Source organism: Gossypium raimondii, chromosome 3 (genome assembly GCF_025698545.1).
Source record: "Gossypium raimondii isolate GPD5lz chromosome 3, ASM2569854v1, whole genome shotgun sequence".
NCBI lineage: Eukaryota > Viridiplantae > Streptophyta > Magnoliopsida > Malvales > Malvaceae > Gossypium > Gossypium raimondii.
In genome coordinates, this window is record NC_068567.1 from 56318396 (window position 1) to 56332924 (window position 14529).

Here is a 14529-nt window from a genome sequence, read left to right on the forward strand (position 1 = left end):
TCTAGGTGGGAATGAACCTAAAATTGTATAGCTTACCCATGAACACCTTACCCCAATTCGGTCTGGGTTGTGAGGTTGAGAGGTAAGTAGTTCTTGCTGACTCGTTAGTTTAGTAGAAGATCGAGAGATCTTACTAGGTTAACGACTAGTTGATTAACTCAACAAATTAGTTTTCCTTTTTTTCTTTTAATGTAATTTATTTATTTTTCTTTAATACAATTTTTTTCTCTCTATGTTTTATAATAATATAATTTAATTAAAATACTAATTAGATCTATTAACGTCGAAGTTATAATTAATTTAGTATTCGCCTCCCTTGGGTACGATCCTTGAAGTATTTACATATTTTATTACAACCTGACTCGTATACTTGTGGAAATCGCCTAACTCTTATATTTGGTTGTAGGAATTACATTCTAGATGTTAGTACGTTCGAAGGCGGTCAAGTTGTTGGCACTAGAATTGTTTTTCGTATTTTAGCAAGAAAATGACGGCTCAATAGAGTTTAGTTGAGACCTAGTTAAAATCGAACTAGAATACTGTTGATGATAGCTTGATGTGTTTAGGTAACTGAATGACTTGTTTAGTTGACTTATTTTAGTGTACAAGTAACGTTTTATTACTTACTAAATTGATTAGTGGTAGTAGTTATGTTTGGTAGATGATTAGGCAAACCTATTCTTAGGTTACAGTGCTATAGTGGGAATTTCTAACCCTTCCACTAAGCTTTGTCCCCGCTGTCTGTGCTATATAAGGATGTCGATAATCGACATGTTTCACCTTTGTTTTTCTCTGAGTTCTTTCTTATGTCTCTAGAAATTTTTAAGTTATCTTCGCTAAAGAAGACGAGGAAAGTTTCTAGTAGCTAGTAAAATGCCATTGATAAGTACCAACTTATTAGTAATTCCTAGAAAACCCTTAGGATGACGTCGATAGAAGTTACATTTTTGCAGTAGTGCATGCATGATTAAATTATAGTAGGAAAATAGTGTAGTGTAATGATTATAATTGTTTTTTATTTAGCTCAAGAAGCTAGTGAATGTCCGAACAATTGAGGCAAATGACTAGTTGAATAGATTATGTTCTAAAGTTGCTGGTGAGTTCCTTCTTGCTTCTTTTAAGTTATGAAAATTCTATAATATGTGGGTTGTGTACTGTAAGTTGTCTTTTTTGTAAATGGGTCGATGCGTTGTGTCTGGTTGTGTGTGTAGCCAACCAATGTGTATGAGTGAGTATGGTTATTGTCAATGTAAAGTACCCTTTTTGTTGCACGAGTCCAGTACTAGTCAACTTGTGATATGTGAAAACATGGAAAAAAAATTATTTGTGATGCCTCTGATAAGGCATCCATATTGCAAAATGAACTGACAGATCACGGCCTGACCTTATGGGAGAACACATGTTCAATTTAACAAGGACATTATGGTAAATAGAAATATGATAATGATGGATATGTGATTTTGATTTTGAAATGTGGGTCCGAGGCAGGCACAAGGATGGGTCACAGGTAAACCAACATGATTGTAAAAGGTAAGTATAAGTTGGTGGTATGTGTCTGCCTGGGTACTATGGGTGTTATGTTTAAATTGGTGAAGTGTTGCCATCAGAGACTACGCTTGATGAATCGACGTATTGTGTCTATGAGATCGAGTCTTACAAAAATGCCTATTTTTCTTATGAGTATTATTGCTTGAGGATTATCGGTGTTCTTGTATTCATTTTGTGTCTATATGGAACTCACTAAATTCAAATAAACTTACTCTGTTACTTTTCTTTCTCAGGCATTTTGTTGTAGAAGAAGATTAGTATAAGGGGACTACACTAGAGCTACGTCTTCGAGTGAGCCATTTGCCAATTTTTCTTTTATGCATGACAATTTTGGCAGGTGGCATATAAATCTATTATGTAATCAACTTTTGTAATTATCTTATTTGTCTATATTGTTTCTGTTTCAAAGGAATTACCCTTTTACTTTGATAATGGATGTTTAACTTCTAAGAATGGTTGATTATGAATTTTACCAGTTATATGTATATGCCATAGTGGTGCTATAGATGGATAATAGAGTTTTCCTTTATAATCCCTAATGATTTTACTAAAAATACGTTATGGAATGAAAGAAGATTTATAGAATTCAATAAAGAAAGGAAATAATCAAAACAGTTTTCTAAAGATTTAAGTTGAGTCGAAATTTTTGAACTTGCTGGTAACACCCTAGTCCATTAGGTGGTCTCTTTTGCTAAGCATTATATGCCATGATTCCTGACGGGTTAAAGGGTGTTACAGTAACATTAAGTCCTTTAGGGACCCATATACTTTTAACAATTTTTCCTTTATAAAACCTTGGACCTCTATGTTTATAGTAATTAAAGCTATTTTTAACATAGTTTTGTTTGGAATTTCTCTGTTTTCAAACCTTTTTGGAAAAACTTTATTAGAGTGAGCTTTTTCGCTCTTAAATAACTCAAGTTGCTTTTGATGATCATCATGATCTTTTGAAAGAAAATAATGCAAGTCTTGGTTCTTTTTCTTAAAATCATTTATGATAGCTTGCATATCATGAATTTTACATTCAAGTTCATGATTGGCTTTGGAGAGTGAACTATTTCATCTTTTAATTTTGAAACAATTTTCTTATATTTTAAAACCATAATTTCAAACTCCAAACTCAATTCATCATAAGCTTCTTGTAATTCGTCAAATGCATAAGAAATTGAATTAGACAAGTTAGAAGATACCTTAGTATCATCAATGACCATAAGACAAAGGTTGACTATTTCTTGATCTTTATGTTTGGCTGAATCCTCATCACTCCAAGTAGCAACATGAGCCTTAAGCTTTTGTTTGATTGATCCCTTTTTCTTCCATTGGAGACAATCGAACTTGATGTGTCTCGACTTCTTGCATTCATAGCATATGATAGGATCCTTCTCCTTGGTAGATTCTATTGGAAAAATGAGTTTGGAAAACGTAGCGAAAAATAAAGTTGGGAAAAACTAGAGTTTTAATTTTTTTTCCAAAACAAGATCTTAGTTGTGATATCTAAAGTAATAAACACTTAATCAAAATTATACCTTTTCGATTCGTCTAAGATGAGCGCTTCGACCGAGTAGTCTTCTCTGCTGTCCTCAAGCTCACGTAGTGTGGACTCGCTTTGAATCAGAAAATTTTTCATAAAAATTACCAGTGGGGTAATTTCACAATTTTTCTAAACTTTTGGGTCAAGTTGTAAATCAAAAAAAATATCTCTTAAAATTTTCTAGAATAATCTCTTTTTCTCTACAACTTTCTCTTGAATTCGAGTGTGTATAAATAATGACCCAATGCTCTCTTTATATAGGGAAACTTTAGAGTATTCAACTATAATTAAACTTAATCACTTTAATATTAAATTTAATACTAAATCTTATTAAATTAATAGAATAATGTTTATCTACAAGATAAATATTAAATTAAATTTAATATTAAGGTAATCACTTTAATATTAAATTAATAAAATACTATTAAAATATTATTATTTTTGGAATAATTAATTTGAAATCAAATTCTCTAGTAGAGTCTCAATAGGAGTGTAACTCTTCCACTGCTCAACCACCGACGATCAACTGCTGCCGGCCACCGGGACGCTGTCGTCGTAGCCACTGGCACCGCCGTGTCCGGTGGTGCATGTGCGACACTCTTATGGTACCCCGAGCCGGTTCGGTCCTGGTCAATGACAACTCAACTGGTCTGATCTAGCCACCAGTTGGACCGTCGGCCCAGTTTCATATACCAGGCTCGATTCGACCAGTTTTTGGGTCTTAGTTTCGGTTTTGGGCACTCAAGCCCAATTTACGATCTTAGATCCAATTTTCAAGTTCAATTACCCATTGGGCCAATTGTTTGACTTGAAAATTAACTTTCAAAAATATTATATTAATTTTAATTGATTTGATTAATTTAATTTTACTTGATCAAAATTAATTTTTCTAAAAATCACTTAGATTTTCCAAATTAAGTTTTCAAGAAAATTCTTTAATCAAATTCTCTAATTGAACAATTCTCACGACCACCTATTTTAATTCCACATCGAATAAATTTACTCAATTAATTTATTCTCAAAGGCATAGAATTTTCTTTTGATTCAAATGCAGTCTGATCAAGCTTTTGTTGAGCTAACGGAGGGGCCAATCAGAAATATACAATTGGGTTCTAGTGATTGCAATTATGTCCAGAAGCATTGTTCCGATAATTCACAATTACTTAATCATGGAGTCTGTCCACAATAAGGACCATGATTGAAAACTCCTTATTGCATACTCTTTACGAAAGCAATTCATTCAACTGTTTTGTCCAATGGCGTCGTCATGTGTGTATTACCCTCATATGATATCCTTGATTCCTCTGAGTTAAATCCGTTCATTCAATACAATCCTATTTTATCTCATTGTCACCATTGTTTCTTCTTAATGATTAATATGATCACAGTCAGCAAATGGCTGTGATAAATTGCTCGTTCTCGAACGAACAACCCATTGCCATGCTCCATAATTATCAATCCACACAATGCTAATGAGAGAATATCATTAACTCTTTAATTGAGTTATGAGTTTCATTTTTGCTTGTAAAGTCATGCCATTCACAAGTCATGTACCCAACATACCGGCTATGGGCTCGATCATCTTTAGAGCATAAGCCTCCACTTATATCAAAACACATGAGTTGCATATGCATGATCAGTGACTAACTCAGGAATTTAGGTAAATCACCATGAATGTCATAAGTGAATTAAATTACAAACGGATTCAAAATTAATTCATCTTGGGTCCAGTCTAATGTATCATTCTACCAATGAATACATCTATGTCTCTGCTCATGGAGTCAACTGTTCCAATAGTCAAGACTAGCCATCTCTCTAATTGAAATTGAAGACGACATAATAATCATTCTCAGTATTTGAATCAAATGCTCACTTTGATTCTTTTACAGGATTATGGACTTATTTAAATTATATACTGAAGTAAGTTGTCTTTCTTGCAATGTAAACGTTCTTTACAACGCCACTTATCTTTACTTTGAACTTTAGACAATCAATGAGTTAATATTTGCTTGTCACAATTTTGCTATGCAAGCAAAATATAAAAGACATAAATACAAAAGACATAATAGTGAAATGTGAAATTAACTTTATTTATTTATTCATCGTTCAAATAAATAGAAAATAGTTACATGTTTACTATAATATTGACACATTTCCCAACAGATTCAAGCTTGAGTCTTTCATTCTTTTGGAATTTTCTCCCCCTATTAGACCTCATAAACTTCTTGAATCTCCTAGTAGACATGACCATCTCTTTGTCTTCATCCACCTCTTCACTTGATTCACTATATTCATTTATGGTGGATTTAATAGCAACACCAACCTTTTTCTTCTCAATTTTGGCTTCTTCAACCTTTTTATTGAGCCATCTCATATGTAAGCAAAGAACCGATGAGCTCATCCAAATTCAATGTTTCTAAATTCTTTGCTTCTTCAATTGTAATCACCTTGGCTTCCCATAATTTAAACAAGCTTCGAAACATCTTCCTTACCTCATCTTCGTTTGGATATGTCTTCCCATAAGACTTTAATCCATTGATGATGATAGTAAACCGATCGGACATTGCCTAGAGGGGTCGTCCATGATGATGTCTCATACGGTAAGATCATTCGTTTGTATGAATACCATCATTCTTGTCTTCCAATAAGAGTAGTTGGCACCATTGAAGTAAGGAGGCTTGGAGATGGATTGTGATTCTCCAAGAAAAACTGAACCGGATGTAAACACCATCTTTTGTAGATTGATTGGTTGAATGTTGAGCTACCTCAAGGATCTCCTCTTTGGTTGTTAAACCATCTAAAAGAGACTAGCTTTTATACCAAGTGTTAGCTCAAATAATCAAATTGAAATTGCCAAGAAGGGGTGAATTAACTTTTAAAAATTTTGTAAATGCTAGAGAGAAAAGATAGAAAATTGAACATAAGAATTTAGAATGGTTCAACCCCAATTGTCTACTCCACTACCTTAGCTTTTCACAACTAAAGATTTTCCCAAATTCACTAATTTTATAACCTTTGAGGATAATGTTTAACCTTACAAACTCTCTTAAGATTTCTATCCAAACCTTAAGATACAAACCCTCTCAAAGAGATACAAAGAAGAAAACAAAGAAATAATCTTTATAAAATCAAAGTGTTTGCAAATTAAGCTCAATTACAAAGAAAAACACTTGAGCTAATAGAATAACAATGAAGCTAACAAGTGTATGAAAAAAAAGTATGGAAATATTTGACACAAAGGTTGTTTGATTGATCTTTTTGCTTGAATATTCTTTCTTCTTGTTGTAGGACCTTTAGGGGCTGATATTTATACCCTTTAATTCATTTCTAATTGTTGTAGTTGTTGAGAAAATAAATATAGCTGTTGGGGATGAAAATATCAAACCATTAAATTCACTTGCAACGAAAAGTACCAATACTTTTTCTGCGAGTATCGATACTAGTAACATTTAATACCTGATTCAATGACTACTAAAGTTAGTTTACAATAATACTGAAGATGATTTATCGATACTTGGTAAAAGGTATTGATATATTCTAATGGGTATCGATACTTTTTGTCATTGTTTGAAAAATCATGAAAAACAGAATGCAAAAGTGATATCGATAAAATTCAATAGGTAGCGATATATTTTAAAAAGTATCGATACTTATTGCTTTTGTTCGGTTTGTGATGCAAGATAGTAAGCAACTTTGGTATCGATAAAAATCATATGGGTACTGATATTTTTTGGAAAATGTTGATACTTTTTGTAAGGAGCAGTTTTTCAATTGATTTAAATTGTTTCAATCGAGTTCAAAAGTTCAAAATGGTTTTTGAACTTTGCCCAAAATTTTCTAAGTGTTCAAAACGTTTTCTAAGATGTTTAGATGTCTTGAAATGATTTTTAAGCTTTGAACTTAATAATTTTTTTGTTCAAAAACAATTTTATTCAAAAATATTTTTATTTGTTATATCAAAACAATTTATCAAATAAAGCTAGTTCAACAATAGAGGTTCAACCCCAATTGTCTATCTCCACTACCTTAGTATACCTCAACCAAGAATTTCCCAATTCACTGTACTTAAATTATTACCTTTCAAGGAAAATGTATAATCTTTACAATCTATCTTTTTCAGGAAGTTAAGATAGAGCATTCCCCCTAATTTTTATAGCTTAACTAAAACTCTTTAACTTTTGTGGCTAAACTAAATCCTTTTATAATCTACTTATGGTTTTACACCTCAAAAATATTAAATGCTAATTTACAACAAAGATTTGTCCATACTCTTTACAATCTACTTAAGATTTTATACTTCAATTTCTACAAACTTTTCTATCCACGTATGAATTTGGAAAGGTAAAAATTAAAAAAGTCATTAAGTACATCAATTTAAAGTGTATGTCTATACATAATACAAATAACAAAATCATAATTATGTTAAAGTTATATTTATCTTAAATAGTAATTAAAGTTTAGTAGATTATATTTATATTAATAAAGTAAAATGAATAATGGTACAACAGAATATTTGTATATATTTGAATATAGATACAATATTATATTTTACTCGATGAAAATATTAATGTATATTATTTACTTTATAATCTTATAATAATTTTTAATTTATCATATAATAATAGTATTTGTTTATGATATTAAATAAATATATTTATTAAAAAATGACTTAAAAGGTTAAAAAAGAATAGAAAAAGGTAAATTTGAAAGAAACCAAAAATTTCATCTGGACCAAAAATTGCCGGTGAGCAACTGGAGGTGTTACATGGTGAAGAACAGTCTACTAAACAACCATTGCGGTGAGATTGAACTTAAAAAAAGAAAAAGAAAAACGCACTGAAACAGAGCTAATTCACCGTCCAAAAGAGATCTAAGTGTGGGTTTGGATGGGCGATTGGGTGCGGTACAGAGTGCGTTTAGCTTACTTTTTGTCTCACGCTACAGTATCGCTACAGTATCTAATCTCACCACCACCGCTATTTTTACACTAACCGCAAATAAACACACCGTCCATCCAAACCCACCCTAAATCACGCAACATCATCTCCCTGTGAAAACACAAAAAGCAGCAATAATTGGACCTTGCACGAACTTTATGCAATTATTGATTAATATGCAGAGTTCAATTCCCAGACGCCTCCTGCTCTTTACTTGTCTTCTGCCAAAAATACATTAGTAACGACATTTATAAATTGGGTAGCCTGTCTTTATTTATTTTTCTAAGGAGCATGTCTTTTTCTTAAAACTATTAATTATACTCCCATTGGTTATAATGGCAATGCATAAATAAATATTAATGATTAATAAATTTGGTCATATGTGCAAAACAGGCTAATAATATTATACTGTTTATGTTTCTTGTAGGTTATGAATTATTTATATATTTATAGGTAAGATTCATTTATTACTTTATTCATGTGCATGCCAGATGATTTTAATCAGCATGGAACTATTGCAGGAATCAATTCCTGTCACCGTAAAGAAATTATTTATTTTAAATTTCTCCCAATAGAAGTTGAATTGAAGCATTATATCAGATCTTTACATAAAAAAGAAAAAGAGAAGCATTAGATCAGATCTCAAACACAATGTTCTTCTTACCTTGATCAGGTTGAACTCCATTTGCCTGAAATCTTTAATCATCACTCTCTTGTCACTCTCACATAACCTGGTGGTTCTGCACAGTTCAGAATTTTGGCCTTGTGTGTGTATAATTATATATATATATATATATATCAGAAGAGCAGTGGATGTGTCAAAAGAGAAGCAACTTGAAGATTTTGAATGATACAGTCACATTTTTCATTACACACAAAATAATTTCCGGGGTTTAATACTACTTGTGGAGCTTCCTTGTTTAAACCATAATCACAATATCAAAGTAAAGCAGTTGACCACCAAAACCCAGTACTAGCATCTTTGAAAGAGTTGCATGATCACAGAAACAGGGGATCATGTTACTATTAAGGGAATAGTTTATTGGTAAACACCTAAGTTTACCAGCAAATTGAACTGGGTATGAAATACAAGGCCTTCTTGTTGATCACACCACCTACTATAGTTATTTTATTGCTTCTTGGCATGCCTTTGGCAAAAGGCTTTTACCCTTGCCAATCCTTCTTGGAGAAGAGAAGGCTCGATAGCAAACGTAACGCGAAGCCAGTTCTTCAATTCCATTGCTATCCCTGCATCCATTCATTTTTCGCTTGTTAGTCTCAGAGTGTAACTCACCAACAATTCCTTGGGAAAAAAAGGTACTTATTGGTGTTCATCGACTCACGCTAGTCCATGAAGCCTACTCATAACCAAATACTTAAATCTCACATTCTCAATAAAGAATATTGACTACATAAACCATTCAGATTATTGTATCAGAATTGTTGCAGTTGTTGGAGCATACTTCCGGTTCATTGAAGAGTATCTTTTTTCACTTAATCACAATTGAAGATTCATTTTTGGTTTTCCTTCTTTCCCCCATAGGAAATAAGGACGTTTAGCTTAATTCCATTGGTGAAAAATGATACAGAAACTTCAATCTTACCTGGTAGAATGATGACTGATTCTTCTTTAGCTAACTTGAGGCAGAAATCAACATCATCATTAATGTCTTCCAACATTGATAGGTTCAGCTTCACCTGCATTTAAAGCTTACAAATATAAAAACTTTTTCAAATTCTTCAGCATACATCATAAACATCAAACCACTCCCTTACCATTACAAACATTGATCCTTCCGGTTTCTTTGGACAAGTTAAGGAAGGTATCTCTTCAATTCTATTGTAGCATATATCAGCACATTCCCTCAGGGTGCTGATAATCTTTGAGAAAAAATCCTCCTTTGTATTCTCAAGGATTTGAGGAATCGCTGCCTGTTTCATAAAACCAAATTACACCAATTTATCCGAAGGATAGGTTAGGAGAATGATTTAGAGTGAAACTTTACTGAGCTTTATGGGAAAAATTATAGCACACTTCACTGCCTACAGTACATCTACTGGCTTTTGGCGAGAAAGTGGCAATTGCATTTTTCCAATGCAAGTATGTGTCTTAGCAAAAGTATCTTGATTAACAAACCTGGATAAATGTAGCGGGATCAGAAGAGATATTGAGGAATCCTGCGATCGAATTGATTACCTGATAAGAGCCAATGAGATCATTAACACAACATGATCCGAACTTCATATATTTCTACTTTTAAATATGCATTGCCTGTAGCCTCTTTAGTTAGGAAAATGTAGCATCATGTATCTTAAACAAGAGAAAAATAAATTAGGGGCCAACCCCAGATTTTTGAAGAATGCCATCGGGATCACTTGTGACAAGCCACCCGAAGCGCCAACCAGGAACTACCCATCTCTTTGATATAGACCCCAAGGTGAGAATAGGCACGGTTAATCCAAACACTCGCATCGGCACATATGGAGTGCTTCCAAATGCGATATTGTCGTAAGCTTCATCAGCAATGACCAAAATCCCAAGCTTTCTTGCCGTCTCTGCAATCTAACTTCCAAAAAGATAACAGTGATCAACATCTTGTTTTGAGAAGAGACAACAAGTTATACTGAAAATAAAACAAGCTTGTTTAACCTTTTTCAAATGTTCATAGCCGAAGACATTCCCACAAGGGTTGCCTGGATTTATAATAACCATAGCAACAGTATTCTCATCTGCAAGAGTCTCTACAGCATCAAGATCAACCTCCCAACCTTTTTCAGGAAGAAGATCATAATGACGCATTTCAAGATGGTTATAAGCACACCAAGCTTCATAGAGTGGGAAGCCCGGTCTAGGAAGCAAAATATTGGCACCGGGGCGGGAAAGAATTGATATAACAACTTCAATTCCTTGAGTACATCCAATTGTTAGATAAACATCATCAGGCGATAAGTTGTAGGGAAGGTCACGGTTGAGGTAATCTGCAAGTGCCCTGTTGGAATTCGAACCAAACAAAGTTCATGACCACTCATTCATTCATAAGCAAACTTCAGTCACACCTTCAAAATTATTTTGCAGTTTCTGTTGAAACATGATTAAAAGAGAAAGTTTACAATCTAACCTTCTTGCGGGAAGAGTACCAACAGTGGTCGAATAACAATTATGCTTAGCCGAACGTAGAGCATCAACGATGGCATCTTCAGCAGCAGGGGTAGTCCTGAAGCTTGGAAAATGAGAGGGGTCGCCATGACCGAGAGGAACGACTGTAAGGCAATTATCTTGGTTGATGTTGCCCATTAATAGGTTGATATATCCTCGGACGGTGGTGGTGGACGCTGCCTCCAGGCCCTGCTTCCCTTGGAAACCCCATTTCTTTGCTCCACTCTCCATCTTCTTGTTGCTAGTGGAGTTTGGACTTTGGAGTTAAAGGTTAGCGGGGCTGTGCGTCTTTAACAACCCATTATCTACCAACCATTTATCCAACGGGAATTGCATTTTTCATTATTTATTAAAAAAAAATAAATTAGTTTTGGTACATAATATCAAAGAGTAAAATAATTCTTTTATTAAAATTTATATTCATTTTTACTATTAAAAACTAGCATAGTTAACAAAATAATCAAACAATAGTATGACATATATGAATTTGTTATTTGATCTAATGTATAAAAATTAAATTACTTATTTTAAATAGATGAAGCAAAATATAAATTAACTCTTAATATAAAAGTCTCTATTATAATTTTATCGATACTCAACAAATTACAATTTGAAATTGACTAACACCATTCCTTAATTTCTCACCATGTGATAAAATTTTCATCAATGACAATAATAATATATTTCAATTAGTTTCAATTTTAGTTTAGAAATGATTTTTTTAAAGGTTAACTAATAATGTTTGAACAAAATGAACTTTCATATTATGAATACTAGAAACTATTTTTACATTAAATTTTTATTGTTTAAATTAATCTCTAATCTTAGTAATTATTCTCATATTAAAGTCTAAATTTAATAATTATTTCTAAATTAAAGCTCAAATTCTAAAGTTTTTAAGAACTAATTAAAAAAAACTCCAATATAAAAACAATTATAAAGTTAAAACAAACTTCAACTTGAACATAAAAAATAAAAAGTTGACGCCTAAAAACTTGAAATTGTCCTATAGCTTACGCGAATCACATCGCTCACACAATATATATATTTAAGGACAAAATCAGCGTTATCATGATGCTATTGAGCATTTTTTTTAACCATAGTCTATCTCTATATCTTTTTAGTTTCTTTTTAAGGATAAATTACATCAACAAGTTAAAGACGGTTCTGTTCATCATCTTCCATTGCAGACGTAAAATGAAAAAGTGACCTAACATTTAACGGAAGAGAAGAATAAGTTTTTCACCCAAAAATTCATTAACGAGAAATTTAAAAATTTTCCATTAACCCAGAAACTAAAGTACATAAAATCATCATTAACGCAGAAATTTAATTCATATCTCTCCTTTTATCTCTTCTACAAGAAAAAAAATCACCATGAAATCATTAACCCAAAAATTAAAATTCTTCGTATTCCTGTCTCTGATTTCATCTCTTCTTATAGAGAAGAAAGCCCAGAACATGCAAGAAAAGCTTTTCTTCAACGATTAACCTGAAAAAAAAAAAAGACCCCAAATTTTTCCCAGAAAAGCTTTGAACTTTTGGTTGAAATGGGATTAGTTCAAATCCCACCAAAGATCATAGAATGCCACCAACGTTTTGTGTGGGAATTGATGAATAGAAGGGCAGAACTTGAGATGGTTATAAAACATACTCATAAATTTGAGTGTTTTTTTTTAATGAAGAATGTAAGATTAAAAAAAAAAAAACTAGAAATCCAATAAAAATTAAAATTTCGTCTCTTTCACCAATTAAAAAAAATAACGATAAAAAAAAACTAAATCTTAACTCAAAAAAACCGATCGTTCGAATATATCGTGTCTATCAAATCTTTCATGATGATCATGAGTTGAGTTTTCCCTTCTCCTTCAATCTCTTTCTAGAATGGGTTTTCTTCAGATGAAGAAAGTAAGCTATTTGAAAACTAATTTTTAATCAAATCGGAATCCAGATCCAAAAAACTCTAATCCTAGAAAAGAAATAATTGAAATTTACAGATCGATAAAGAGAAATTAATCTTATTAACAGATCGAGAAGAAAAATAAAATAAAATCGGGATGGGACTTTGTGGTGTGACCACTTCTGGTATCATCCTCCTCCGCCATCATAAGAATAGATTCCTTTCAGAATGCGTCGTTCGGAAAGGAAAAGTTTGGATCTTTGATGGTTTTTCTTGTTTTGGCACCTCCATTTCTTCTTCTTCTTCTTTTATTGTTTTTGTTATTTTTTAAAAGTTAAATAATTAAATTGAAAGTTGAATGATTGTTTCGTCATCGAGGTTAAAGTTGAGTGATTATCAGTGTAATTTACTGAAATGAATTATAAAATATTTATATTTAAAAATCAACAACAAATTATAAGATCCATTTTGTCTGGTTTAATTCAAAGACTTTGTTTAATGCCAATTTTGCTCTTTCGATTTTGTCTTTCACAAACAAAAACACTCGAAAGAAATTTTAAAATACGAAATGGATAGAAACAAAATATAAATAAAAAGAATACAATAAAACGATGCAACCTACGTGAAAATGAAAAATGAAAAATACTTAATCACATAGTTCTTATCCATAAGTGTCTGGTTAGACGTTTTTAAATGTTATTTCTCCACCGAAAGGTTCAAATAAATCCTTAACTTAGTAAAGTTGAACATCATACCCAAATTGGAAGTTTTGTTTTCCCTTCGGTCCTTTGACCACCATTCCCTTACACAGTAAAATTACGTGATTGGGTTGAAGGGATAGTACTTTTCTAAAACTTGCTTGGAAGTTTGATGCGAAAAACTTACTAAAATTAATCTTCCTACTCTTTCACCTAATACATGAAAAATAAAACATGTGACAAAATGAAATAATCACAAATAAATTGAAAATTAGAGCTCCTTGTTTAAAGAAAAAGGAAGCTCGTTGTGTGGCTTCAACAAAGTGCGAAATTTCGCTGCATCAGTTGAGGACCCTAGGTAATATCCCACACAAATGTAGCTTTAACGCCGAACACCAACACCAAATTGAAACTATTCAAACGAAGCATATTAACCTGACAACTGACTAACTATTGAATATTAAATGCAATACAAAAACTAACTAAAGAAAATAAAATAAATAAAGGAGAGAAAACTAATGAAAATCTTAATTAAAAGACTTCCCAATGTACCCCCTGCAGAAATTATTCATATGCATGCTAGAATTCCTGTCAAACTAACAGAAATTATTTATTTAAAATTTCTCCCAATAGAAGTTGAATTGAAGCATTATATCAGATCTTTGCATAAAAAAGAGAGCATTGGATCAGATCTCAAAAACAATGTTCTTCTTACCTTGATCAGGTTGAACTCCATTTGCCTGAAATCTTTAACCATC

At 32.2% G+C, this 14529-nt stretch overlaps 1 protein-coding gene across 1 annotated transcript; it reads right to left on the bottom strand.

Moving 5' to 3' along the window:
* Window positions 1-8832: 8832 nt before the first annotated feature.
* Window positions 8833-11474, bottom strand: LOC105794853 (tyrosine aminotransferase). The gene is made up of 7 exons (XM_012624219.2): window positions 11136-11474; window positions 10667-11006; window positions 10361-10579; window positions 10154-10213; window positions 9793-9948; window positions 9621-9714; window positions 8833-9264 (listed from the first exon to the last, which is right to left on the bottom strand). Exons 1-7 carry the CDS (start codon window positions 11402-11404, stop codon window positions 9146-9148), a joined length of 1257 nt encoding a protein of 418 aa, XP_012479673.1. The 5' UTR covers window positions 11405-11474; the 3' UTR covers window positions 8833-9145.
* Between the last annotated feature and the right edge of the window lie 3055 nt (window positions 11475-14529).

Coding starts and splice junctions, on each gene's coding strand:
- LOC105794853 (XM_012624219.2), bottom strand. CDS start 11,404: ATGGAGAGTGGAGCAAAGAAATGGGGTTTCCAAGGGAAGCAGGGCCTG. Junction 10,214..10,360: donor GCATTCTTCAAAAATCTGGG/GTTGGCCCCTAA, acceptor GGCTCTTATCAG/GTAATCAATTCGATCGCAGG. Junction 9,949..10,153: donor ATCCCGCTACATTTATCCAG/GTTTGTTAATCA, acceptor TTTATGAAACAG/GCAGCGATTCCTCAAATCCT.